Source organism: Hylaeus anthracinus, unplaced genomic scaffold (assembly GCF_026225885.1).
Source record: "Hylaeus anthracinus isolate JK02 unplaced genomic scaffold, UHH_iyHylAnth1.0_haploid 12001, whole genome shotgun sequence".
In the NCBI taxonomy this organism is placed as follows: Eukaryota; Metazoa; Arthropoda; class Insecta; order Hymenoptera; family Colletidae; genus Hylaeus; species Hylaeus anthracinus.
This window is the reverse complement of record NW_026534348.1, coordinates 16,392,300-16,418,072: the sequence shown is the minus strand read 5'-3', so window position 1 is coordinate 16,418,072 and position 25,773 is coordinate 16,392,300. Positions and strand designations below refer to the sequence as shown.

Here is a 25,773-nt window from a genome sequence, read left to right as displayed (position 1 = left end):
CACTGGTATAGACAACAGATACAGTCGAACGTTATGTAAGAAAAATCCTTGCTATCTCCAGCCACTTGAATCGCGCATTTTCACACGTTTCGTTGTTGGGCTTGGAATGTCTCGCAGCGACACGTCGATTTACCGCGTGCCGCGCGGTATTCTCCTCGACTAATCGCCCGACGAGTCGACAGAGGATGCGCAGTATCGATTCCCTTTAATTTCCTGTCAACAGTCGATCGTCAGAGTCTGCGTTCCTCATCCGTGTTTCATTGGCGAAAACTGTTCTATTTTTGCCCGCGACGCGTTAATCAATCTGTCGTCAACACGTTTCGTGACGAAGATCGTGCCGCGAGATTAGCGAGTTGTATACGCGGCACGTTTGATGATTGCACGCGTGGTTTCGCGAATCGTTGCCTCGCGAGATATAGGTAAGTTTTCCGAGATAAACGCGCGGAAATGTTTATCACCAGATGAACGTTTTCAGTCTCGAGTAAAAGATTATCAACTGTTTACGCAGTGTTTGATGAATGAAAAGCAGAATTCATGTTGTGTAGTGCAATATTTATGAGGGATGCAAATTTAATTGTTCGATGGAAGAATGTTTTTTCTGTGGCTAATCTAGGCTTGGAAAAGTGTGTATTAAGGAAACAAATACAGCGGGTGTAAAAAGTATTCGTACACCGATCAATTTCCAAAAAAACTGTGTAGAATTATAATTTATTAACTTATTTTTGATAAACAATGACATTCTACATATTCTCGGAAATCTCTAGAATAGATAGAGTACAAACAAAAAATAGCTATTTATGTAAGGTGCGAAATTAACAAGAAAAAAACAATTAATCGATAGAAATATTGAAGCGATAAGTATTCGCACGACTGTTTAATTTTTAAACCTTCATTAAAAGAAAAAAAAATTTACATTAATTTATAAGTATATAATACTTCCTTTGTGGGATTTCCTTTTGATTTTATAATTATTGTAACTCTTGTAAGCATTAAATTAACTACATTATTAGTTATTCGAAGTGGGAAATTTGATGTTTTCTAATTCGTACGGAGCAATAAATTAATGTGTTTACGTTACAAACACTACTGTAAATAGTTCGTCATAAGAATTGTACAAATAATGATTGCTTCTGTACTTTCACCCACTTTTCGCATTTTTTTGTTAGTTTCACAAATTATATTAACTAGTAAATGTTGTTTGGTCTATATCTATCTTAGAGACTTTCGAGAATATGTAAAATATCATTGATTAGAAAAAAAGAAGTTAAGAAACTACAATTTCACACAAAAGTTTTTTGGGAAATTGATCGGTGTACAAATACATTCTACACCCACTGTATATCGGAGCTCTATGTCGAAGAAGAATAAGTAAATTGTGTCAGTTTGCAAAGAAAACATGATTGCCATATCTCTGCGTAAATTTCCGTAGAAACTGATAAAGTTCAGACTTGGAAACTGATAAAATGGTTAATCGAATTTCCAAGTTTGGAGGCGAGAAAAGTAATTTCTTAACTCTACACCGATTGAATCTTACTTTGCCTTTTAACTCTAGTTCCTCATCAAACTGATGCACTTTTTGAGGGAATGTTTACCTAACAGTGTTCAAGGAGTACACAAGTTCCACTTCTATTTAGTTATCATAATGTATTAGAAGGGTTTGAAAATTGCATTGGGGGTCTAGTAGTTCCAACGTCGACCCTGATTCGAGGCATTGTGTAGCCTGACGTTGTAAATAAGACGATTCGAGCGATGCACCGAGATGAATCGCGCCGCTCGTAGAGACGAGAATAGTCGAGTAATTATTCATTCGAATGACGCATAACCGTGTGTGCCTTAGGTACTTGGACTCGTGTTTGTCTTACCGATGAACGTTCGGAGCGAAGTGCGTCAGAGTATCAGGATGTTTTGGGTTACCCGTTAAAAGACCGTTATAATTGGCGCCAAAAAGAAATCAAATCATATATTTAACATTTACAAAAATTATTATATTTTTTAAAACAAGCATATTACACTAGTCATAATATCAGAATTATATTTATGGAATATGAATCTTTTGGTTGTAGAAAAAGACACAGTGATACGGTGATTAACAGAGAATGCATTATACAATAATACGTATCCCTTAGTATACATCATTTTTAAAAAATAATCAGACAAACATATCTTCTACAGAGCTCAATAATACAACATGGCACAGCAGGACCCAAAACCCCTGTGGGGGTGTCCAGAAACAAATCGGAGCGAGAGAGAAAGATTGGGCACAGAAGAGTTGGAGTGGGAGGTGAAATCACGTACAAAAAGGTAAGGCACGGAGTAATATAAAAATGCATCAGTCTTTCATTAAAATTGTTAACATAAGAAACATAGTACTGGAGTATTAAATTCAAGTTTTGGTTTTCACATTGTCTAAAGAGACTAGACACCAAGGTGAGACTATGCCTTCAAGTAGTAAGCTGTCCAAAAGTAGATAGAATCTACAGTAACAAATTTTTTAAAAGATTTGGCACTATGAAATTTGTTTTGTAATTGTCTCTGTAATTGAGTCTTCCGTAAAGACCCTCTGACAGGGGGTGTATAGAAAACGGAAAAATGTTAAACACGATAGTACAGTTTATAATCGTATTTTTGTTCGCTCGGGTATTTAAAACTTTTTAACGCGGAATTGTAGTAGAATTCCTTTTTTGCTTTTTAGAGCATTTATTTAAATCAAAATCGAAGGCCTTGAAGAATAACTTCATATTTTAGAAACTCGAAATATTCGCAATGTTATTATAACTCTAGGGAAATATTCGGTCCTGGTTCGTTGAATTATGGAAGACCATTGCGTACAGGGTTGAAAAAATATTTAGGCATAGTAGGTCAAAGAAGCTGTTAGAGAATAAGAAAACCTTGGTACAGCCAGAATTAGTAAAGTATCGTAGATTTGTTGGCGTCTATAACAATAAATTATTTTAGAGGATGTTAGAATTAGAGCTGGGGCCATTCGAATACTTTAATATTCAAGTACCTACAAGCGAACTTTGCGTATTATTACTTGTACATGTTCACTGTTTAATTAATACAACAAAAATTAACAAGAATTCCCAGTTATAGTTAGAGCACTAATTTCTCTCCAAAGGCATATTACAATGTCAATAGCATCGCACGACATAGTTTGCTAACACTGTTGTCGTCTTAATGTTGTTCAGATCCAAACGACACAAATCATGGGATCGATACAGTTAGGCATACAACATGCGGTCGGCGGTCTAGCCAGCAAACCGGAGCGTGATCTCTTGATGCAGGACTTCATGACCGTGGAAACGACAAACTTTCCCAGCGAAGGATCGAATCACACGCCCGCCCACCATTTCTCCGAGTTTAAGTTCAAAAATTACGCACCCATTGCATTTCGTTACTTTCGAGATCTCTTTGGCATCCAACCGGACGACTTTTTAGTGAGTATAGACGATCGATCGTTTCCTCGGGAGGAGTTACGAAGGAATATACATATTTTTCCTACGTTTCTTTTCCTCGCCGATGGCCGTCGTCGACGCTCGTAACGTCTAATGATTCCGCTTGAATATTCAGATGTCGATGTGTAGTGCTCCGTTACGCGAATTGTCGAACCCCGGCGCTAGTGGAAGTATCTTTTATCTAACAGATGATGACGAGTTCATCATAAAGACTGTGCAACACAAAGAAGGCGAGTTTCTGCAAACGCTTCTGCCAGGATATTACATGGTGAGTTCACCGATTTACGTAAAAAAGATAGGAATCGTTTGGGAGTTCTGAGAACAATGTTCGCTTTTTGCAGAATCTGAATCAAAACCCGAGAACGCTGTTGCCGAAGTTTTTCGGGTTGTATTGCTACCGATGCAATAGTAAAAATGTTAGATTAATCGCCATGAATAATCTTCTGCCCTCGTCGGTGAAACTGCATCAGAAATACGACTTGAAAGGGTCAACGTACAAAAGAAAGGTTTGTAGTGGTTCGTAGATCGAATGAAACCTTGATTTAACGGACTGATTACCTATAATTATAGTTGCAAGAGGGATTCACTTCTAGCACCCCCTTAAAGCGCGTTATTGACTCATTTCCTAACGAGTGGCTATCGCGAAACAGTTACCAATGGTTAAATTTACCTTTTGAAGTCGTTAGCAAATCATTGGTTCAACGTTGGTTTAGACATTAACCCAGGTCAAGTCATAAACCGTTACCCTTGTCGACAGTCCAGTTCCTGGAATCCTCTGCACGGCATCCAACTGCTCAACCCCATCGTTTCCTTAGGGCTCAGGCTACCGACCTCGCGTCGCAAGAAAATTGACAGAGAACTGGTGGAGGTGGCGAGAAGCATTGTTCTATAGCCAAGTAGTAGTTAACTAGACTTCTGTATAGACCTACACCTTTTCGGTAAAAGGGTGATCCTCGCCAAAGGTCTCGTACAAAAGAAAGTCAATAGTCTGAGTAGGCCCTTACACCCCAACTTTCCCTTACGATCCTTCGTTTATGGAAATATAGAAATATTCATAAAACAAGGGATAGATTTACAATGTGCTAGAGGTCCTCTCACCAATGTGATGACTTCCAAAATGACCTTGGCATAGTTTCGTAGTGCGCGCAGACGTTAAATCGAGGTTTTACTGTTCTTCAAGTGGATGTCTATGGTTCACGAGACTAATAGAAGAGTTACTTAAACGCCAGGCGTCGAAAACAGAACGATCCAAGTCCTCTCCGACGTACAAAGACTTGGACTTTATGGAGCATCACGCGGAAGGCATCTTCTTGGAGGCTGACACATACAGCGCGTTAGTAAAAACGATTCAGCGAGATTGTCGGGTGTTGGAGAGTTTCAAAATCATGGATTATTCTTTGCTCGTTGGTATTCACAATCTCGACCAGGCTGCGAGGGAAAAAGCGGTAAACATGCGTTTGAGATAGCGTTACTGCCGAGATGGGCGACAATTTTTTAGAGAATAAACATCTTTCCCTTGTCCTATCTTATTCCTCCTATTTTTCCCTTATCTTACTCGTAGAATAAAAATATAGTTTGAATTATGGAGCGCAATACTTGGCCAAGTATTCGATCAGACGAATTTCGCGAATAGATTGCTATACTTTGGAGACACAATAGGCCGTTCCAAACACGCGTCCATCATATTCCTACGAAACATATGCTTGGGACTGTCTATTGTGCCTCCAAATTGGATTTGTTCCCTGCGACCGTACGCGTCTGCGTAATTTTAAATCGCTGCACGTTGGCTTTCACCGTCATCTGTTATTCGATGAAATAAAATGTTGCCCATCGCAGGCAGAACGTTACGGTACTATGCAGGGCGCGTTGAATGCAATTTCCACGTTGCAGCAGGAGCAGAGGTTATCAGCGAGCGCGGACGAAGAAGTGGCGGAAGTCGGTGGTGAGACTGCAGGATTTCTTCAAGCGGAAAGGGAGGATAGAGTAGGGGCCAGCGCTCTGAACCGATCGCGAAGCATAAACCGACAAAGGTTGGTCGCGCATAGTACCGCTATGGAAAGTATTCAGGCTGAAAGCGAGCCGATAGACGAGGAGGACGACGTACCGTGAGTATCGTGTTTCGATGCTTTTACAATTACAACGCGGATGCTCTAATAACGTGTTTTAATTACGTTCGTGTTCCTAGCAGTCCAGGTGGAATTCCAGCTCGCAACGCACGCGGCGAACGCCTGTTGCTCTTCCTTGGTATCATTGATATTTTGCAAAGTTACAGGCTCAAGAAAAAGCTCGAGCACACGTGGAAGTCGATGGTACACGACGGTGTAAGTACAATGAATATATTCTTTTCTTCCCCCGACGAATCGTACGACCCGTTCCGCCCGATTCTCACCGAAGAAAGCGTCAGCGCGACCCTTCCCTACCCGAGCGTGTTTAGATATAAAGAGGGAAATGTCGGCATTTTTTTACAGGACACCGTGTCCGTGCACCGGCCAGGTTTTTACGCGCAACGTTTTCAAGATTTCATGGCTAAGACAGTATTCAAGAAGATACCGTCACGTAAGTACCATCCTAATCAGCCTCTTCTAACAAACTTGACTTCAATGTTAACACTTAACAAGGCTCATTCCTAATTTGTAAGCGATTCATTCGACGTGTTATACTTCGGGTTTAATCGACTCACGACAGGCGTATATCGCGTCTAGTGTCGCCAAACGATTTTTGGCTTTTCTCGTAATACGCATAAAGTACAAGAGAGATGCTAGGCTTTAAGTAGATTAGTAGAATTATAACGACGAGTATTTTTGTCGCCAGCTGATCGTGATTAATGACTATATATCTTTCTGTTTATAGTAATAGCATCAATTACTGTGATTCAACTATCATACAATGCAATGTTATCGCATAGTACCTTTTACAGAAGCGAACGAAAGAACGAAACTTTGAGACATATTTTAAACGTACGTATAGCAAAGACATGGGGGTGGACAGAAAGTTTGAGATATTTGATGGCAAGGGTTAAAGGAATGCTCAAAGCGGTACTTACCATTACGCGCGTAATACGACTGTTTACGTGTATGTAGCGACGTTGATTGTCTCGTTACTTAAGATTCCAGTTTGCGTGGAGCAGTGAGATATAAGCTAAAGTTACGTTTATATTTTTTAGCTTCTTTATTATATAACCGCCATCACTGAACGTTCCAATTCATTTAATCGATTCGGTGACGTTCACACGGTTCGTTTGTGATAACAATTTTCGGTATCGAGTCGCGTTCGTAGCGGATCAATCGATTATTATATACATTCTCGATTCCGCTGGTCCGCGATCGCTAGAACGAGTCAACCGATCTTTTCATAGAACATATCGTTCCATTTATCCTTATTTTAAGACGTATTCCAAGCGAGAGTAAGCGAATCATGCCATCACACATCATAATCACAGACAAATTTAGCCGTCCAGAAAGATTCTAATAATCGTAATAGTCACTTAAGGTAAACGACTGCAGAGAATGCGAATTAATTCCTGGTGCGGATATCCGAAAACCATGCGCGATCCACTCGTACTCTCATCGTTTTAACGTTTTACATTTACGTTTTACATTTTTAACTTTCCATTTTATTCTTCGAATCGCGTAACTCGTCCATGCCCGATGAGAAATGATTTTAAAAGGAAAAGCACGTATCATGATCACCGTCGTCGCCTTTTCGGATACCTGCATCCCTTCGTAATTAATGCTGTCGATTAAGCAACCTGGGTTCATTGGATGTGTCAGTTGGTCACCTTTGGGTTTTGTATTGGTGTAACTAATTGCTAACACGATACACATATTTTTCGATTATATTTTTATTCTCTTAATTTTACAATGTACCTCAGTTTTTATTTTAATGATTTTTTTTTCGTCATTCTTTATTTTGATCAAGTTGTCGACCTCATTATTCATTTACATCGGTTTCGAGACAGACCTGACGGTCTTGAGATGTTCAGTAAATTCATTGACGAGCACAAAATGACCAGTCCACTGGTGTCCACATACGTAGCTGAGTATTTTATGCATCGAAGCCAGTATTATTCGGTAATTTCCATCAGAGGAGAAGTAACTGTTCGGGGTAACCGTATCGTGCGTAAATGGGTCGATGCTGAATAGGCGTAAGGTTTCCGGGTGAAGCGCATTTATTGTAAATGACAAATCGCACATTTTTCTCCTGCTGAACGTTGCCGTCCCTGTACGCACAGAATTTAGCCAACCGCTGTCGAGAGAGATTCGAAAATTTGTTCGAAAGTCAGGTTTTCGCGGTAATCGAAGTTTCTCGTTATAATCGACGTGTGCCAAAGTTTTTTGTAATACTATATCGCGACCCTCGTGGTTTCTAGTAGTGTATCCAGGATGTTAGACGTGAATCGCAGAGATTTCTATTTTAACGAACACGCGAGAGAGCAGTATCGATGACACCTCGTCCGGAGTGTTCTGTGATCGATGAGAGATTGTCACGGATCGCACAAAATTCTATTTTTGCAATACCTCTATTTTTGCCGAAACGTTCAGCTCCTCGCGCCGCAGTAACAGAGAACAATTGGAGTTGTGTAGTTTTTAGACCAACCAACCACTCGCCATATCCTTTCTTTTTTACACGCATTCGAGACAATTTTGTGCGATTTACAATCGAAGGAGTCCGAGTATATTTTGGCAAAGCTAGCTGGTATGGCATGGGTGTGTCGGAGAGAGAGTGCGTGAGAGAGTGAGATAAGAAAAATGGTAGAAGTAGACACACGTTCTTTTATTGTGAAAATATTCAGCTATCGGCTCCACGTGGACACCAATGTACATAATTATATATTTTGCAATAAACATTTTCGCTGTTTACCAACTTCATTTCATTTATAAAGCCTACCCGTACATTTACTCTTTTTCTTTGTTTCTCTTTTCTTTTCTGTAACCGTTTTCTGTTTGTTCTCTCTACGTTTCCCTGCTATACTACTCTTTACTTACCACCTACAACGCTACTGCTGCGTTTGGGTCGCTGCAGGGACTCTAGTTTATTCACTCTTGAACGTAGAATATACTTGTTCTTTTGGATCAATCAGTTTATTTTTAGAGGCAAGTGATTTTACCTTAATAAAATAATTGAAATAATTTCGGAGGCACAGGTGTCCCCACCACAGAGTAATTAATAGTAAAGGAAGTGAGAATTGGGCAACTTACATGACGCGTACACAAGTGTCCCAAGAACTCGGTCATACTCGTCCAAGAACACGAACTTTTGTTTAATTAGTTCCCAGTTACTCATCAGAAATCCCTGCAGCAACCCAACACCGTAATCAAATACTGTTTCATCCACCCTTACCCTTTTCAACCCATCATCCGTAGCCATGAATTCATACAAAGTTTATTTTCTGCACTACCAACGCGTTACCACTTTGTGTACTGTCTTAAATAGCGTATCATGCGATATGTGTTTGTTGTTTGTGTTTTAACGTACGTTTGGGTTTCACTCGCCACCTGTTACAATGATTTGTGTACTTTGCAAATGCGACTAACAAAGTACCGATCCTCGATCGACCAAAGATCACCGAGACGATTCACATCCCACCTCCTCGATCGCCGTTGCGCGTTCCCTTTCTCTTTATTTTAAGTAAATCTTTCGTTTCGAACAAAACGATCGCGCGTTGGTTTCAGTTACGTTAACATTTCATTCATAACACTTTAGATACCCCGTGCAACGGAACCTGGATTATTCGAGCGATTTAGATAAAGAAGTATTCGCAACGAGCACGATTTTTGCGGACAACGTAGCAAGTAGGCCTCGAGAAGCAGCTGATCTCCCATCGTCGTAGATGTTCCCTACATTTTAAAAGTAATACCGTATCGGGAAACGAAAAATAGTTTCGGATCTGGGTTAATTCGAGAAACGACATCGACGCGAGTATTTTTATGCGTTGGACCCGAATTAAAAGTCCATCACGCTCGAGTTCAAACGCAATTAGAATCCAGCTTAAGATGCAAGGAATTCCCGACTCTCTTGGGAGGGAAAAACCTGGCGTGACTAACTAGCTACCATTCGGAGGCGAAAAAAAATTGTTAAGTGTTTCTGTGATTGGGATTGAGGTCAGTGTTTCGCGAGTCGGGAGAAGTAAGAGGCGTTCGAATAATCGAGATTCCACGACAATAACAGAAATGATTGTTCCGAGGAGAACTTATCATAGGATCGTCCGAGTAGAGTGATTTTTATTGGCTACGAAGAGCACTCGATGTACTCTTATATCAGACATAGTTGTCATTCAAAATTTATATTTTAACTATAGAATATTTGTCTTCATAGTATATATTTCATATTTTATATTTTCTTTCACATTTTATTCGTATATATATTTGAATAGTAGTTTCCATCCCCGAGGAAGACAATTGGTCTAAATGTCACGTTTCTTTAATAAACACCCATCAGAATCGAGTGCTCACGCCATTTAATTACCGTCAGGATAAATAATCTACACCGTGCCCTTTTATTTGGCATCCACGACGATGAGAATGGTACTTTACCGTCGCTTTTCTCTCTCCCCGTCTCTCTGTCTTTTTCTTATCTACGATTTACCCGAGGCAAGAATGTACACCCCCGCTTTCCTTTGTGTTGCTACTTTATTCTCGACGGCCCCCCTTTTTATGATCTACCGATCATTTAATAAAATCCGGTATATATAAACGATGTTGAGTGCGGAGTTTAGCTAAATGTTGATGTTTTTGTGTCCCGTGCACTTCTTTCCGTGTCAACCCCCAATGACCTGATCTGACCTGCTACCGATCGAAACTCGAAAATCGAATACCAAAAGTGGACCTGCCTGAGATTAAGGGGAATCATCGCAAATTCCGTAACCTCGTCACCAGCTACATAGGTAACTTTGTCTGTCTGTTCGTCCGTCTGTCTGTCTATCCGTCTGTCCATTTTGTATGATTGTACCACGTATGTTCGTTTATTTACTTACTTATTTTTCTGTCTGGTTTGATACCGATTCTTCTCTGCTTGCGATTTGCGTATTTTTCTCCACTCTCTATCTCTCTCGTAATGACCCGGTGTATATTACTCTTTTGTACCTGGATAGAATCCTCGATCTCGTTAACAGAACGTTTTCGCTTTTACCAGCACCCTTACGAGATCGTTTTCCATAATTGCATCGAGTTGTCGAATTACTTTAGTACGCTTTTCCTTTCCCTCTCTCTGGACAAGTACAGTCTTTGCTAGAGGCGACTCTCGCGTCTCTTACCTATAGAATTGTTTATAAAATACAGTCTACACGTAGAGAATTGAGGAATATTTTGAATAAAACAAGTAGCAGTACCAGCATTTGTTTGGTTTTTGGATCCTCTTTGGTGATAATCTGTGGATTATTAATTAAGAATGTAAACTTGTAAACTCTAGTCCCCTCTTTTTAAAATTATTTAGATTAATATTTCACAAGTTAGCACCGCAGATAATCGAAAACCTAAGAATTGCTTGTCGTGCTGATTATTTTACTCATTCGATTTCCAACAGAACAAGAAAACTCCACCTCTAGTTTTGTGAAGTATTCTGTATAAATTATCGTGGCATGTGAAATCCTTATAATAGCAATAATCGTAGCTAAGAGATCGTGCGTACAGTAAGTAGGAAAGATTGTGATCGCAGCTTTTATTTTTCGCTCACCCCCAACCCAATTTGTTTTTGAGTGTTGTACATAACATTGACTTCTTTGACGTGTGCTTACAGTTTTGGAGGTTTGACGTTTTTCATTCTCATATAGCGTTATTGATTTCTTTTTCCGTTCGATTAACATCCACGCTCCATTTTTCTTTCAACGTTCCTTTTCTTATCTAAAGTAATGCACTTGTATTTCGCGTACTGTGACGAACTCGATATCTCGCAACGCTTCTTTGATTATCTTTTTCGCCTCTCTTCGATCACTCTTAAGTACATTTGTACCTCTAAATATATGTGTGTATAAATGTTTGATCACGCGGATGTACTCGTAGATGTTTGCATTCTCCACATCATGCATCGTATGTTCAACGAAAAAACGCGCCGCGGGTTACGTCTGATATTTCTGCCACGAATATGGGAGATGCTCGAAAAAGAAGTCGAGAATTCGTCCTTTTTGTTCGAGCAATTAACCAATGGCGGAGATATCGATTTGCGAAATCGTGACAAAGCAACTCTTCGATTTTTCTACTGCTTCTGCGATGCCCGCGAGAATCCGTGTGCCTGGTCAGAATTTTCTTCTTTTCGTTCATATTCACTTTCTCACACACTTCTGTCTTCTTTTACGCTTCGACACGTTCACAGTTTTTTCAAGGACACGTAATCCACCCACCTCCATCGAGTACCCTCTTATTTTGCGCGAATCTAGGTCATCTTCCTCTCGAGAGCCAGTGTTCTCGATCCCACAGGCCGCGGATGGAATTTTTAACATCGATCCTTCCGCTTGGGCGACTGTGGAAGTCCGTCAGGAATTTTCATGGGATATTTTTGCATAGAACGTGAATGTTTTTTACTTAGCCACGACAGCCGCCCCATAGCCTAACAAAGAAACATTTAAGGTACGGTGCGACCTGTGAAAAGAGGGGTTCTCTGGGGGAAAACCAGCGTGCGAGGCAGTTAGCCTTTGGACGAGACACTTGATGATTCCGTCTTGTAGGAGTCAAGACAGAGTAATTTGGTCTTTCAAGGCTATTTTTTCCATCGTGAATCTTTCACATTTCTCCTACGTTTCACACCTATCCAAAATCCAATTCCTCTCGAGATGTACATTTCAGTAACTTCGCGAAAAAAGATCATAGCCTCGTTACAAACGCCTGAAATTAAAGATCATACTTGACATTTTAATTGCTCTCTATCAGATTTCAGAGAAAAAATTGTTTAGACTTCGTATAAGATCTCCAAGTTGAAGATTCTCGAAAACACTATAACACGTTCGACTTGGAATTGGCGTGATTGCTTAGTCATTGCTCGTCTTTTCTATTTCACTAAACAACAGAACTTGGAAGTTCCCCAATTGTTCGGCCAAATATACTCCTTCAGTTTGTTGCGGTGTTTATTCTGTTCGCGTTGGAGGGTTAGCACTGCGTCGCTCGTTTTCCCTCGCGTCAGAATACTTTTCACAGGTCCGTAGCATCTCGAGTCGCGCCTCGTTCCAGTTAACACCGTCATCCGGATTTTAATCAGACCCGAACGTTACGCAGCGATATTAGTTTAGCGTAGAGCTGCCCCGCGATACGACGGTTGGAAAACCGTTTTCGCTGTTCGTGGCGATTACGTCGAGAGTCTGTCTCGCTATGATACGTCGCCACGGTCCCATGTACGTACGTACGTAGATTTCCATGTGATGTTTCAGTTACAGAGGCATGTTACGTCAGGAAGTAGCCTACCACGGGGCGACACACGGCAACGATCGCCATTGAGAGATCTCTGTCGCTCAAATCTACCACGAGGGACACAGAGCTTTTGGTGTTATCGGCTAGAACGTACAGAATGCATCGTCACACGTGTGAGATAAGTCAGTGGTTGATTGGGGGGACAAAAGCAGAGAAAAGAGTTCATGTAAACGTGTATCCTAATTGAGTTTGTTTTTGAGTTATAGTAATTTTTAACTCTAGGTCTACATTTCAATAATATACCCCTTTGCACTCGAGGCCTTTTTTTCTGGTATCTACTAGCAACTCGAGATGCTTTCTTAGCATTCTATCGCCACGAATGCTGAGCTTAGACTGACTTCGAAGCCCAATTGTCATTTTATTGACACTTCGAGTTCCAAAGAAATTAAACCTAATGGAACATTATTGCTGGTAGATTTGCTGCGTGAAAAACCCAGTGGTGACTGAGAGTCATCTCTCGAGTGCAAAGGGTTAGTGTTTTGGTAGGTATGTGAGTTTATTTATACCAAAATTCTGGAGTTTGAACTTGTCACCAAACCAAAATTACTCTTACTTATATGAACTTTTATTATTGGAATTGATCGCTGAAGTGGCTTCCACGTGTTACGGTGCACCCTGTGTATTTGCCATTGTCGTCTTACAATATGTGTTAGAAGTTATCCGGGAGACTAGCTCCTCCGAGGAAGTCTTCGATCGTTGGTAGTTTCGCGTTTTCCCCGATAAAGTAGAGAAATCAAAGAAGCGTAGCAAGACGGTGAAGAAGTTAGATTTAGTATTGGTTACCAGTGCTGTGACAAGAGTCGATCTACATTGGATTCTTCTAAGTAATTGGTCGTAGAGGTCCCATTTTTGAGCATCGTGGCTAGAGAAACTTCTAAGTTAACATATAGAAGCTCGAAGCCTAACCAACTTTTAAAGTAGAACGTTTATGTATTATGAAGAATTATAATTGGAGATTCTGTTACAAGTCGAAAGAAATATTCTTCTTTTGCCAATTAGAGCACTAACGTATGTTTATTTATGTTAAAATTCAATTAGTTACTCGTGAAAAGTCAGAAATAATAATTCAGTCGACACCAGTATTTTTTAAGCCATCTTTAGTGGTGCACAATGGAATATCTAAAATTATTTTAATCAAATCTTTTCCATATTATGTCTTCAATGTTATTTTAGATATTCTTTTCTAAATCACTGGAGGTGGCCCAATGAAATGGAGGTCGAAACGTTCCTCGGTACCATCCAGAAGGATTTGAGTCATCTGGACAGTTTCTGTCGTCGAATAAGAAATTTCCCTTGTAATAAACACGGTGCGAAAATAAATCCTTGTAACGCAATTACGCGGTAATTGCGTGGCATTGAAGACCGAGCTGGTTCGGAACTTTTTCTAAAACAATGTTGCAAAGCTTCGCGAAGCTTGCCGCGGCACTGACGTCAGCTTTTGTAGCGTTAACTCGTTTGATCCCCGCCCCCTCGATAGGCACCGATCTGAGATCTCCAATTGACCGTTCCGATTTCCACGAGTATACATCAATGTCTCGTGTCGATCGCGATAGATCCAAAATTCTAACTCGGACGATTTGTGTTTCAGCGTTGAAACATTCGCCATCGAAGAGGAAAAGCATCACCAGGCCGCTCAGACCACTCGACGGCGACTTCGATTCAACTGGTGAGTTCGTCCGCTCGATTCTTCCACGAATATTTTTCGAACATCTTTTTTACGCTTCACGCGGTCTCACGTGACCTCGGGAACCGACCGATTTTCGGAACGCAGATCCCTGAAATACGAGATGAATCCTTTAATTGTATCGCCTAAAAGTTGATTTTGTTGATAGAACAAATTGGAGAAAGAGAAGATTTTATTAGACAGGTAGTTGAGTTAAAAACAAAACGAACGTTTATTAATTTATCAACCTATTTAATGAAGTATACGCTACAAAAGATTGCAATGAATGGACTGTTAAGCGGTATGATGAACGAAAGTGCCCACTCTCTGTTCCGAAAATCGTGGCTGACGATTCGAACGAAAATCTTCCACGTTTCTATTATTGGCTTTGCGCTGAATTTCACGTGTGTAGCCAGGCACAGCGATCAGTACAGTAAACTTAGATGCGGCATTCCCACGTTGCCCGCTTCCAAAGCGTTCACTACGATCCCTGTCCATGCCGGCTCCAAGAATCCTTACTGAATCATCCCTTATCGGCGAGCCGTTCCTCTCAGAAGATTCCCTGTCGCTTTTACGAAGATTGCTCGCACGTGCTTCCACGTGCGAATGACGTACGCCCTATCGTGTTCCGTGTCGGTAGGTGATACACGTTTGTCTTACTCTACCGAATCTGCTATGAATAAAACGGGGTGACCGTGCGACTTTGGTGAAATGAAATTTGCATACATTTGAGAAGGAGTTGCTCTGAACAAAGGATCGTATATAAGATAATAGCCTTCGTCTGTGATCAACATAGCTCGAGTAGCGTGGGAACATTTATTATTTTCCTTTAAATGTTTGTGGTTACAATGAAGGCCCTCTTAAGAAATAATTTTACAAATTAACCATTTTTAATATCATCGTATGGAATTACTGTATATTTGAAGCAATTGAAGTCTAATCTATAGAACTGTTTATAAAAAGGATTTTCATTGCGAAAGAAGATATTAAATGCTCACAGACTATTCAGCGCATTTTTTAATAATTTCGTTATCTGCCAATCGTCCAACCATTCCAAAAGAAACCCCGTTCGATTCTGTCTACAGACGCAAAGAATATATAGAGCTTTCTATCGTGAATGTCAGTCGAATGCGCGCATTCCGATCATTGAATCTCTCTGTTTGCCACGAACGTCCCTTGCTCATATCCCTGTTTTATTTCGGGGCACCTTTGACTCGTGACTGGACAGAGAAACTTGCAACGAATCAACCCCTCCATGGCCACCCCAAGTGCAAACTGGGACCTGTATTCGTTATACGAAGCAGTCAATTTCCAGAATGAACGTCTGAAAATTGAGTGCCTTGGGAGAAAGCAATTTTTCGTGTCATCGAGCGTGGAGATTTCTCTGTCCGATCAAGAGTCGCATAGATGGTGATACGGTAATGGTACATGGTGTTATATGGTGGTTTAGCGGTGCCGACAACCGGAAGTTCGACAATGCATGCTACGTCACCCACGAAGGCCGGTGAGTCTCATACGATCACTTACTTTCCTAGTGTCCATAATCATTTCTCTCTATAGCGGTCTCTTTCGAGAAAGTCGGTTAGCTTCGACAAAGACACGCCGTTTTTTATTGCGTTCGACACCCTGACAGCGAGATATACCTCGACAGGAATTTCGGTACTCGTGTTTCGAATGGTCTATGCAAACATACGATCTGTTCACTGTCGTTGTATCTCGTTCGTAATCATAGTCACCCGTTGATCAATCGTTACCTATCGATACTTTCTCTGACGATGGCGCATCGTTGCTTCGGGGGGATACTGAACGATAACCATTTGTGAGAATGTTGGTCCTTTCTTTTTGATATAGTGTCAGAACAATAGTAATTTACACGAGGAAGGTGAAAGACGTTAATTCCTCGTGTTTGCACTTGCATTATCTATTTCAATTCATGAAACCCAGAGCGATATAGAATATTGCAAAAGCTCTGCTCATCGTGTTTAGTCCTCTCGGTTTTTTCATTTCAATTCATTATGTTGATAAAATATAAATAAAGTTTATTGGAGTTTATTTAGGTTGCTTTCATTTCACATTCAATTACGAAATAATAGCCGGTGACATGAAGTCGTTTCTGTGTAAAATTGCCGGTCAACAGTGCGTTAATATTTGTTTCTTTGTCCTCGTCGAGTGTTTTATTATCAAAGAACGAACAAATCCTCGCGACATCTCTGCAAAAGCGTTCTCCCCATCTGGACCAACAACCAAAATGAAAAAAAGACCCTTCCGAGGCAACGTTCCGTCGTTTTAATCGCGCGACCTCTCTCAACCAGCTTCTCTCTCTGTTTCTCTCTGCCCATTTCTCTCTGTCACTCTCTGTGTCTCTTTACCCCGTCACCGCGCCGCTGCACCCGCAACCCCCGCGCCTCCACCCGTGTCACACCCTGGCAACGTCGGCAATCGTCAACCTGGACGAAGCAGCAACCCCGACAGACCCTGCGATGAGCACCAGCACGATGATGTCCGCGGGTTCCGCGCCGATCGCCACCTCCACGCCTGTAAACTTCGCTTCAGGCCCCGTGAGTCCACCCCCGTTGAGCTTGGGCGCCGGTCTTGGACCACTCCATCAAGATCAAACCTCCACGACCAAGGTGGCGAGCTACCCTGCCGTTCTGAAGGGTAGAACGGCCGCCAGCCCGCCCAATCCGAACCTGGTGCCCTCTGGCAAGGTCCCACCCCCTGTCCCGCCTAGGGGCAGTCAGTCGAGGACCAGGTTCACGGAGGAGCACCGCGGAACCGCCACCTCCACGTCCTCGATGGCATCCAGCCGAGGTGACGAAGCAGCCATAATCACCAGATACCGCTTGCATGACAGTTCGAGCATCCCGCACCATCCATCCTCACCCGATAACATTTCTGCCGTCTATTCTGCTGCGCTCGCGACCACCGACACCTCCTCGGTCGCGGGCACCTCTTTCTGTCGCACCAACGTCGCCGCGGCGTCCTCCCACACAGCCAACACCGACTTCTCTGTCACTTCCAACGCCTCTACATCCATCGCTGCGAACCTGAACACGTACACGAACACGTTGCATGCCCGTGAGTCGACCCCCGCCTACCTAGCCTCGCGACGCGACCCATCCACGGTCCAAGGGGCCCGGAACCCGATCACGGGGGTTCCAATCAGGGAAGTCCCTCGGCATTGGAACGAGTGGGCGATGGAGCACGAGCAGGAGGAGTTCGTCAGCGTGGAGCAGGTCGACGGATCGTACGTGATCAGAACCAGCCCCTATCCGTTCAGGCCTGAGAGAAGAAACTTTGTACGGCCGCGTGGGAAGATTGATAATAGGGAAACCGAGGCGAGAGTTAACTCGAAGACCGATCACCTGGCCAAGTTTACTTATTTTTTGAACCCAGCCTCCAGGCCCGAATTGATGGACTATAAAATGTCTAGGAAAGACAAGAAGCATTCCGAAACCTACTATGAGAGGATGAAAAGGAAACAGAGAGAGCTAGAGGCCTCCATCGCGACCATAACGACATTGACTCGTCGCTCCGAGTGCACCAAGAAGATCGACGGGAGGATCGAGGCTTCCAGAGTGGACAGCTCGATCACCTCGGTCACCAGGGAGGGAAACGTCCAGAGAACGTTCATGGAGCATAGACGGGAGAGCAGATTGTTGAGGAAGATCAGGGAGAGGTCTGCTCAAAGAAGGAAGAAACTTGCCCCTGAACCCAAGTGTACGACCTCTGCCACCACGAAAATGAGTTACTGCTCTCGAAAGACGAAAATTGTTCAGAAAGAAGATAGCAAGAGGAACGATGAGTACTTGGCAAAATCGACCAGGTACGATGGAATGTTGAGCAACGAAGACGAGGTTGTGCGTCTTAGAACCGAGAAAAGAATATTCCTCGTGAAGAAAGTCGAGGAGAAGTGCAAGAGCGACGAGGTGGTCTACTCCTCGAAAATAGAGGCGGAGAGTAACATGGACACTGTCAGGATTCGAGACGTCGACTTGGCGAGAAAGTACGTCGATGGGTCGATAGAGTCCAGTGAGACTTATCGATCGAGCTTGCAGAGGGAGCAACCGAAGAAGAAGAAAAATGACAAGTCCAACATTTTGAAACCGTTGACGAATACATTGAAGGGAGGACGTCAGGAACGATCTTCTTCCAATGTTTTAGTGCCTAACGCGTCGTTCTTGCACGGCTACCAAAAGTCTGCGAAGAAAGTTTAATTTGATGCCACTCTTCTGTGATGAATGGTAGATCAGGAGAAGGACGACGTTAGTATGGAAATTTATTAGAGGATTTGCTGTGGAAGTCGGAAAAAATGGAAGTCTACGGAAAGTTGGAGGAAGAGATGAACGTTTGTGGCAATAAACAATTTTCGAATACTCGAGGACGCTCCGGAAATTAATTTTTCTTTGTTGCATGCGCAAATACACATCACTCGGAAGCACAACCTCGTATAACGCGGTACAGAATTTTCGTTAATTCTATGCAGACGAACATTTTGTGTGTTTAAAAATTACCTTATTTTTGAAGAGTTACTTCATTTATCGTATAAAGCCCAGTATCAAATATTAAATGATTAATACCCGCGTTATTCGAGAATCTATCGTGCTTCTTTTCGCATCTCATTACTCGATTTCTCGTGTGAGTTTGTAATAATACATCTAATCGACGACAGACTCGAAAGAATCCCTCCTACTGTTAAAAATCCCCAGCCAGTGAGAAGAAGTTAGTAGTTAAACGTTTTACGTATTTTCTACTAAAATAGATGGTGCACTGTTATTGTTACTGTTTCATTCTACTCTATTTGCCGTTCCAACGTCGTTTTTATGGCGTCGACGAGGTATCGTTTGCGATGTGGAAGCTACACTCGACACAGAAAATTTCCACGTTTTGAGTAGTAGTGTGTAAGGATTGGTTTTCATTTCTTGTATCGGTTGGAGGTGTGTTTCTGCATGCGTAGAAGTCTCACACTGATAGAACAATGAGTAGACGTGACAGACTAATATGCCCAGCCAGATGAATCGTACCGTTTACATTTCGAACGTGACGAATTTTTTTAACATCTAAATAACGTATGGATTTCACGCTTTCGTTTTGCAAACTCTGCAATTCAGTACTTGAAAGAATAGACTACAAAATGACTGCGCGAAATTGATACAAAATTTTATTTCTCCTCGATCCTGGAAGAAAAATAAATATATTAGTAATATTGAGTTAAAATTGTTGAAATATGAAGATATTAAATTAAAAATATTCTTTACTTAATATACTATGAAATATTTCGAATGCAAATAGTTCCCCAGCGAATTTATTCTTGTACCAAAAGAAACCCTCTGCGTCTCTCTTCAAAAAAGAAATTTTACTTTACATCTCTATCGAAACACCGTCATTCCATCGAATAAACAGAAGACGATCTTGTAGGAGTGTTTGTATGGTGTGCTCTCTGTATCACAATAAAGGGACGTTCACACGAGTGTGCTCGTTGCACTGCAATACCCTTTTTGAGCAACAATCTGTTTGCCTTACGCGCTGGCTAAGTAGTTCGCTATTTGTGCGCTTACGTAGACACGCTGGTAGATCGTTGAAGACGTAGTTCTAGCACCATTTTTATCGACTTAGAATGGCTTATTCGGACTGACTTCGGTAGGAAGTGCTGATAAATGTCTAACGTTTTGATGCTTCGATCGAACGATAACATTCCCGACAAGCTGCACAATGTGGCATTTTTTTTATATAATATTCTTGACAAGCTGTCAAAAGGTTTTTTTTTGTAATATCCCTCGCAATCTGGTAAATTTATTATATTTTTTTCTAGCATTTCTGAGAATTGGAGCGATTTACAATTTTTTTAAGTAATGTTTTCGACAAGCTGAATAATTTTTAATATATTGCACAGTGCGTTGTTTAAATGTTTCGACAAACGTTAGAAGTGCTCTTAGCGTTACTCTAATTACGTGCTTACTGTAATCACCGATAACACAACGTCAAGTAGTACTCGAAGCCCTAGAAACCCTTGAAGACCATACGTCGCGAAGTTAACTAAAATCTTCGACTCATCGTCAATAATTTCTACGTCAATCATTGTCTTTGGCTTACCTTGACTTTGAAGTGTAGTCCGCTTGGAATCTTTACCATTGCTTCCAATTTGTTAATGAACTTTTATCGACTGAGAATAAGTACAACGTCGACTGCATTGTTTTCTTTTTCCGTTTAAAAATTTTGTGAACTCGCGTTTCGTTGAAAGTGATCAAAAAATATTTTTCCGAGCTCTTCGACGGAGGTTTACCTTCCCGCCTTGCGAATACTACCCCTTAGAACTCCCTACGACGAACCAAGCACATTGTGTGTGTTCATTAGGGCTAATTGTAGTGCGCTTTTTGTAGGTGGCACCCTTCCTTCCACCTGCTCCACCCCGCCCCCGCCCTTTGACGATGCAGTGCGCTCGAACGACCAAACCCTGGCCTCCGGTGGTCAACTGCAGCAAGGTGGACCGACCACCATCTTAACGAGCAGTCTCAGCAGTGCTCAATCCAAGCAGAACAAGGTCGTGCACCACGTCACCCTTACAAAGACTTACCACGATGCCGTTAGGTGAGTGGCCATTTCAATTTTGTTAGAAACCAGACGTAAAAATAGTCTCGGGGAGCTTTGAAAGAAACTTCTTTATGTAACTTTCTTCAGTGTAAAAGGATATCGATAACTTTCGTTAGATACATCGAGAAAAGGACGAATAAAGAAGTGGTGTATTTAATCCTGAGACTATTCAATGCCTGTCTCACTAACCAGAGATTAAGACTGTCTTGTTATCTGTGCTTTGAGAAATCTAATTAAATGTTTCAGCATATCCGACGTCCACTTGGAGAGCAGTGGTAGCGGAAGCGGGAGCGGGGGAAGGGAAACGAAGTCTTCGTTGAGCGTGGAAAGCGGTAGCAGCCGAGGCGGTGGTGGCCTGACCTGGACACCACCAGCAGGTAGCGCGGAAGGTTCGACGCCCACCTGGACGGAGGGCACTCCATCCTACACGGAGAGCTCCAGCAGCGGTGATGCAGGTAAGTTACTCTACGCGCTGACCCTCTACTACAGCTCCTGAGGGGCCCTACTGCTCGAGCATCTCGAAGACTCCTTCGTGTTCTCCTCGTGATTCTTCGTCGACTCTCGCGACAAAGGCATTTCCATCGAGCTCGACTGCTCCGTTGATTGCCCTACCGTTCTTCTTCGGTGAGAGGAAGAGGCCTCTGAGATAGGATTCTTGAAAAATTAATTGCTTGTGATAGTGCGAAGCTTTGAATCCCTTTGAAAATCCTCGGACGTAATGGATATCCTTCTGGAATGTAACTGAGATAAGGCAACGTCTTGCTGACATTAGAAACTGAAATCGTATCAAGTAACGGGCAATCAACGGGATGCTCGTGCCAGCAACCGGAAGTCTGATTAACGTGCCACGATTTAAGGTAGTTGTCCGAAACGAATGCAGACAACGTTGTCTGTCATATCATTGTTAATCAAGCTGTTGAAAGTACCGTGGGCATTGAACGATTTGTGCACGGAAATATAATCTCTGTAAAAAGGAATCCCCTTTACTATGTAAAGTAGGTTGTACGCTAGACGGTATCGATTCGAGTACTTGCTGTGTATTATGTCAAGATAACTGTAGCGACGAAGGTAACGAATCCTGTAATCGTGACACAGATATACGTCTCGTTAGGTAATTTATATCGGCTATGTTGCATGTACCGACGTCATTGCATACCAAGGGAGTTGATAGGTTTTCGTGCAAACCGAGTTAAGCTACTTAGTATGACACATACATACTTCACAGCGTTGCTACTTCGTTCAGTTTCGTACTCGAACGATATTTACTCGATGCCGGTATTGTTCCGAGATTGACCCTTGCAATACCAGAGGGGGTGCTTTATGCTCACTATTTTAGTATCTTGAGAATTTCGATACTACAGACGTGAAAGTTACGATAAACTAAGAAATACCGATTATTATACAATATGATATGTACATAGAAGAAACAATTAACTACCATTGTACCTCATACGGTTACTGTCAGGTGGGTGTAAAGTACTCCATCCTTTAGTAGCACACCCGAAAAAAGAATGCTTGGTATTTCGGAGGTTGATACTACTTTATACACAAAAATTAGCGCTGTATCCGGCGCTACAATTACTCGCCTTCAACAAAGAACGTTCACGGAGCTGAACTAATAGTATTACACGATGAATTGATTAGAATTAGTTAGAACTCGACGGCAAGAAGGCGTGCAGAAATATCGTGAATCCGATTAAGAAAAACCCAGTGCCTAAATTTAATCTCATTGTCTATGTGTTCTAGATTATATTTCAAGGTTGTTGTCCGTCGGTATTGCGTGGAAACCTTAAGTGATTTAACCATACGCGAACAAACGTACACGATACATATTATTTCGTCAACGAAGGTGCTCATCCAGGGAGTAGATTTTTTCAACGATATCAAAATTAGGAAATTTAGAGGAATAATGAAAAATGGAAAGCTGGCGAGCACCTTCGACGTATCTTTAATTACACCACGATCAGCCAATTGTCCTCGTTAACGACGATTGACGAGGACAGGTGATCGACAGTGACGGTACTCCTTAGCCCTGTCTAGGTGACTTCAAGATAAGCCTTGTTAACACACTCGAACGTTTTTTCTCGACAATGAGAGATCGACAATAAAACGACAATTGCAAAAACACGAGACCTCACTCTCATTAAACCCCAGTACACGCCAGAGTTGGGCAATGATCGCTTTCTAATTGTTTTTGTATTCTAAGTAGCAACAACGAATGTAACTGTAGTCACGTGATCTGACATATTTATCATCAATTTTTAGAATTTAGTCGTTTGAAGTTAATCGTGGATTACGTTTCGCCCAACACTGGTATACACACTGTTTACTTATCTTTCGGTTCTTGCGTGCGCTATCAACAACGAGCGTCGCTTAGAACCGACGTGCTTCGAGATAAGTTTCGATTTTTCTCTCTTTTTTCTCCGTTCTTTGCTACACTGGCATATGTCATTAGCTAATACACGCTTCTTGACACCCGTAGACACCGATACGTAGGATGCACGCTTTTCTATTCTTGAAGCATCTTGGCGATCTTGGCGAGCCGAGAGGATCACTAGACAAATGCCCTCTTATCACTCAATTAACTATTAAAATGGTAAAGAAAAGAATTCCTTTGAAAATCTCTGTGCTACGTTTACAATAGTGGACCTCTCGAGCTCGACGGTTAAGTCTACAATTTCTACCCCCTAGATCACCGACTCGACTCGATACCTGTCGCTAGGCAAACACGTATCTGCGCTCCAGCGACTGACGGGCTACGACAGGCTGACATTTCCTTTGCACTATGACGACTGACGATAATTTTAGGTTGCCCGACGACGCCGATCAGGGGCAGCCAGCGTCACGACGACGGAGGGAGGACAGCGGCCACCGTCGAAGAGGCGCTAGCCAGTCTCACTACGGAAATGGTAAGTTGGTAAACATAGATTTCGGCGATCGGTTGCTGGAGAAGGTACGGTCGTACTATTTAGGGGCCGTGACGTCTTCGTTCATCGTGAAAAATTAATCAGAGACAAATTTATATCCTAGGGTTGATAATTTTCAAGTCCCACAGAAGCTATTATTTATTTCATGTTTTCAGTCTTTATTTTAGAGCCATCTTTAGAATGTACAAATGTTGTAATCGAACGTATGTTCATCTATGAGTTTGTTGTTCAATAAACACTAATTTAATAACACATTATCAGGATTGATTATGGAGGGATGCATTTATCGAATTCATTTTGTGTAATTTTAATTCCAAGAGTTATTTTATTACTCAGGGTTAGGCTGTGTGTTGACTCTAATAATCTGTAAAGTAGATAAGTATGAGGTAATAGACTGTGAAAATAATAGATGACGAAGATGAGCTGACGACCTCCGAACTACGACTGTATCTTCTCCGACCGTTCCTCGAAGCGGTAAGTGCACCACAGTCGGTGACCAATCGATTGGATTGTGTAAATGTTTTCCCCGAGTGGCCGAGGGTTTCTGTAACTAATGAACAGCCCCCAGACGACGACGTAAAAACTTGTAGAAGACTCAATGCCGTCGTCTAGGATGGCAAACCCCGATGAACGGTGACTTCAAGTCGGTGTTCAGTCGTTGTACCTCTCTAGTCTCTCCCATTGAGTCTCGTTGAACGTTAAATCCATAAAGGAACGCCAGTCTGTCGCGCATGGAGCGTTCCAAAGCGATCAATTTGTTTCCAAAAACGTTTCACAATTAGAGTACTCGATACAACAATTCATCGAAGACTGGTCATACAGGATGCATGGAGGCGTCTTTGAAATTAATGAGTAAACTCTCTTGGGCATCTTGGACTGAATCTATTAGAATATTTCATCTCTTCCTCTCTCTAAGCTATAAATTTATTCCTTTTTCATACTGAAAAATCTGTAGAGGAGGCATGAAAGACTTAGATGATTCGAGAAACAAGATTAATTTTAATGGCAATTAATTCAGGTGGGGTGTTCAGTAATTTGCCAAACAAATAAAAATGAAATTGTTCACCGTTTTAGTGGAGTTCACTTTTATTTGTTCAGTAGACAAATCGATATCTAAGAAAATAAATATCCTCCTGTTTCTCGAATCGCTTTTTCCACTTGTTTTTTCCAATGACCCTATTAATGGGTCTTCGGCGTTACGACACGTTTGAACGCATCCTCTTTCTGCATGCTTGCATTGTAGCGTACGCAACGAAGACGGTCGCGTCAGCGATATTTCTCGTATTCGCCAGGGTGTGTATTTTCGAAGAAGTGTACACAAGCACGCGGCGCCAGAGGCTTGCGACACACGCGAAAGAATGTCGATTCTCTGCGAAATGTTCGCAGGTAATTCCATATTAACCCAGTATCGCTCTGACTAGAATTCTCGGGCTCTGGTGAAGCATTTCAAGCGATCGTCCTGGTGCAGAAGTATGAACAAATGTATATGAGTCAGTCACACGTGTCTATTACATCTGATATATAATAATGTAGAAACGAAGATGAGAAATTAAGAATGTATCCTATTACAGGACAGTTTGGTGTGATTTATGGAATTTACCTGTATAATTTGATGGTCATTTATATTTCTATATGTAGTTTTTTTCTTTTCTTTAATATTATTGATGTTGTCATTCAACTTGATGTGCATTGTTATTTTTTCAGTATTCGTCTTTTTAATTACTTCCAATTTTAACCTCTTC

At 41.8% G+C, this 25,773-nt stretch overlaps 1 protein-coding gene across 14 annotated transcripts in view; it reads left to right on the top strand.

Moving 5' to 3' along the window:
- LOC128890557 (phosphatidylinositol 4-phosphate 5-kinase type-1 alpha) overlaps positions 1-25,773 on the top strand; it is a 40,484-nt gene that overhangs the window by 3,637 nt on the left and 11,074 nt on the right. For 5 of the 14 annotated variants that reach the window (XR_008460642.1, XM_054149154.1, XM_054149152.1 and 2 more), the window contains exons 3-17: positions 2,173-2,301; positions 3,189-3,437; positions 3,571-3,723; positions 3,797-3,961; positions 4,685-4,900; positions 5,346-5,560; positions 5,641-5,776; positions 5,924-6,011; positions 10,276-10,338; positions 14,439-14,516; positions 15,964-16,017; positions 16,965-17,324; positions 20,894-21,101; positions 21,351-21,559; positions 23,913-24,013. Coding sequence is in view for 13 of the 14 variants with exons in the window: in XM_054149154.1 (XP_054005129.1) it covers positions 2,173-2,301; positions 3,189-3,437; positions 3,571-3,723; positions 3,797-3,961; positions 4,685-4,900; positions 5,346-5,560; positions 5,641-5,776; positions 5,924-6,011; positions 10,276-10,338; positions 14,439-14,516; positions 15,964-16,017; positions 16,965-17,324; positions 20,894-21,101; positions 21,351-21,559; positions 23,913-24,013 (2,424 nt within the window). In the remaining variant the exon portion in view is untranslated. The remainder of the gene's footprint in view (positions 1-2,172; positions 2,302-3,188; positions 3,438-3,570; positions 3,724-3,796; positions 3,962-4,684; positions 4,901-5,345; positions 5,561-5,640; positions 5,777-5,923; positions 6,012-10,275; positions 10,339-14,438; positions 14,517-15,963; positions 16,018-16,964; positions 17,325-20,893; positions 21,102-21,350; positions 21,560-23,912; positions 24,014-25,773) is intronic. The other 9 variants (XM_054149147.1, XM_054149149.1, XM_054149148.1 and 6 more) reach the window with 9 other exon arrangements.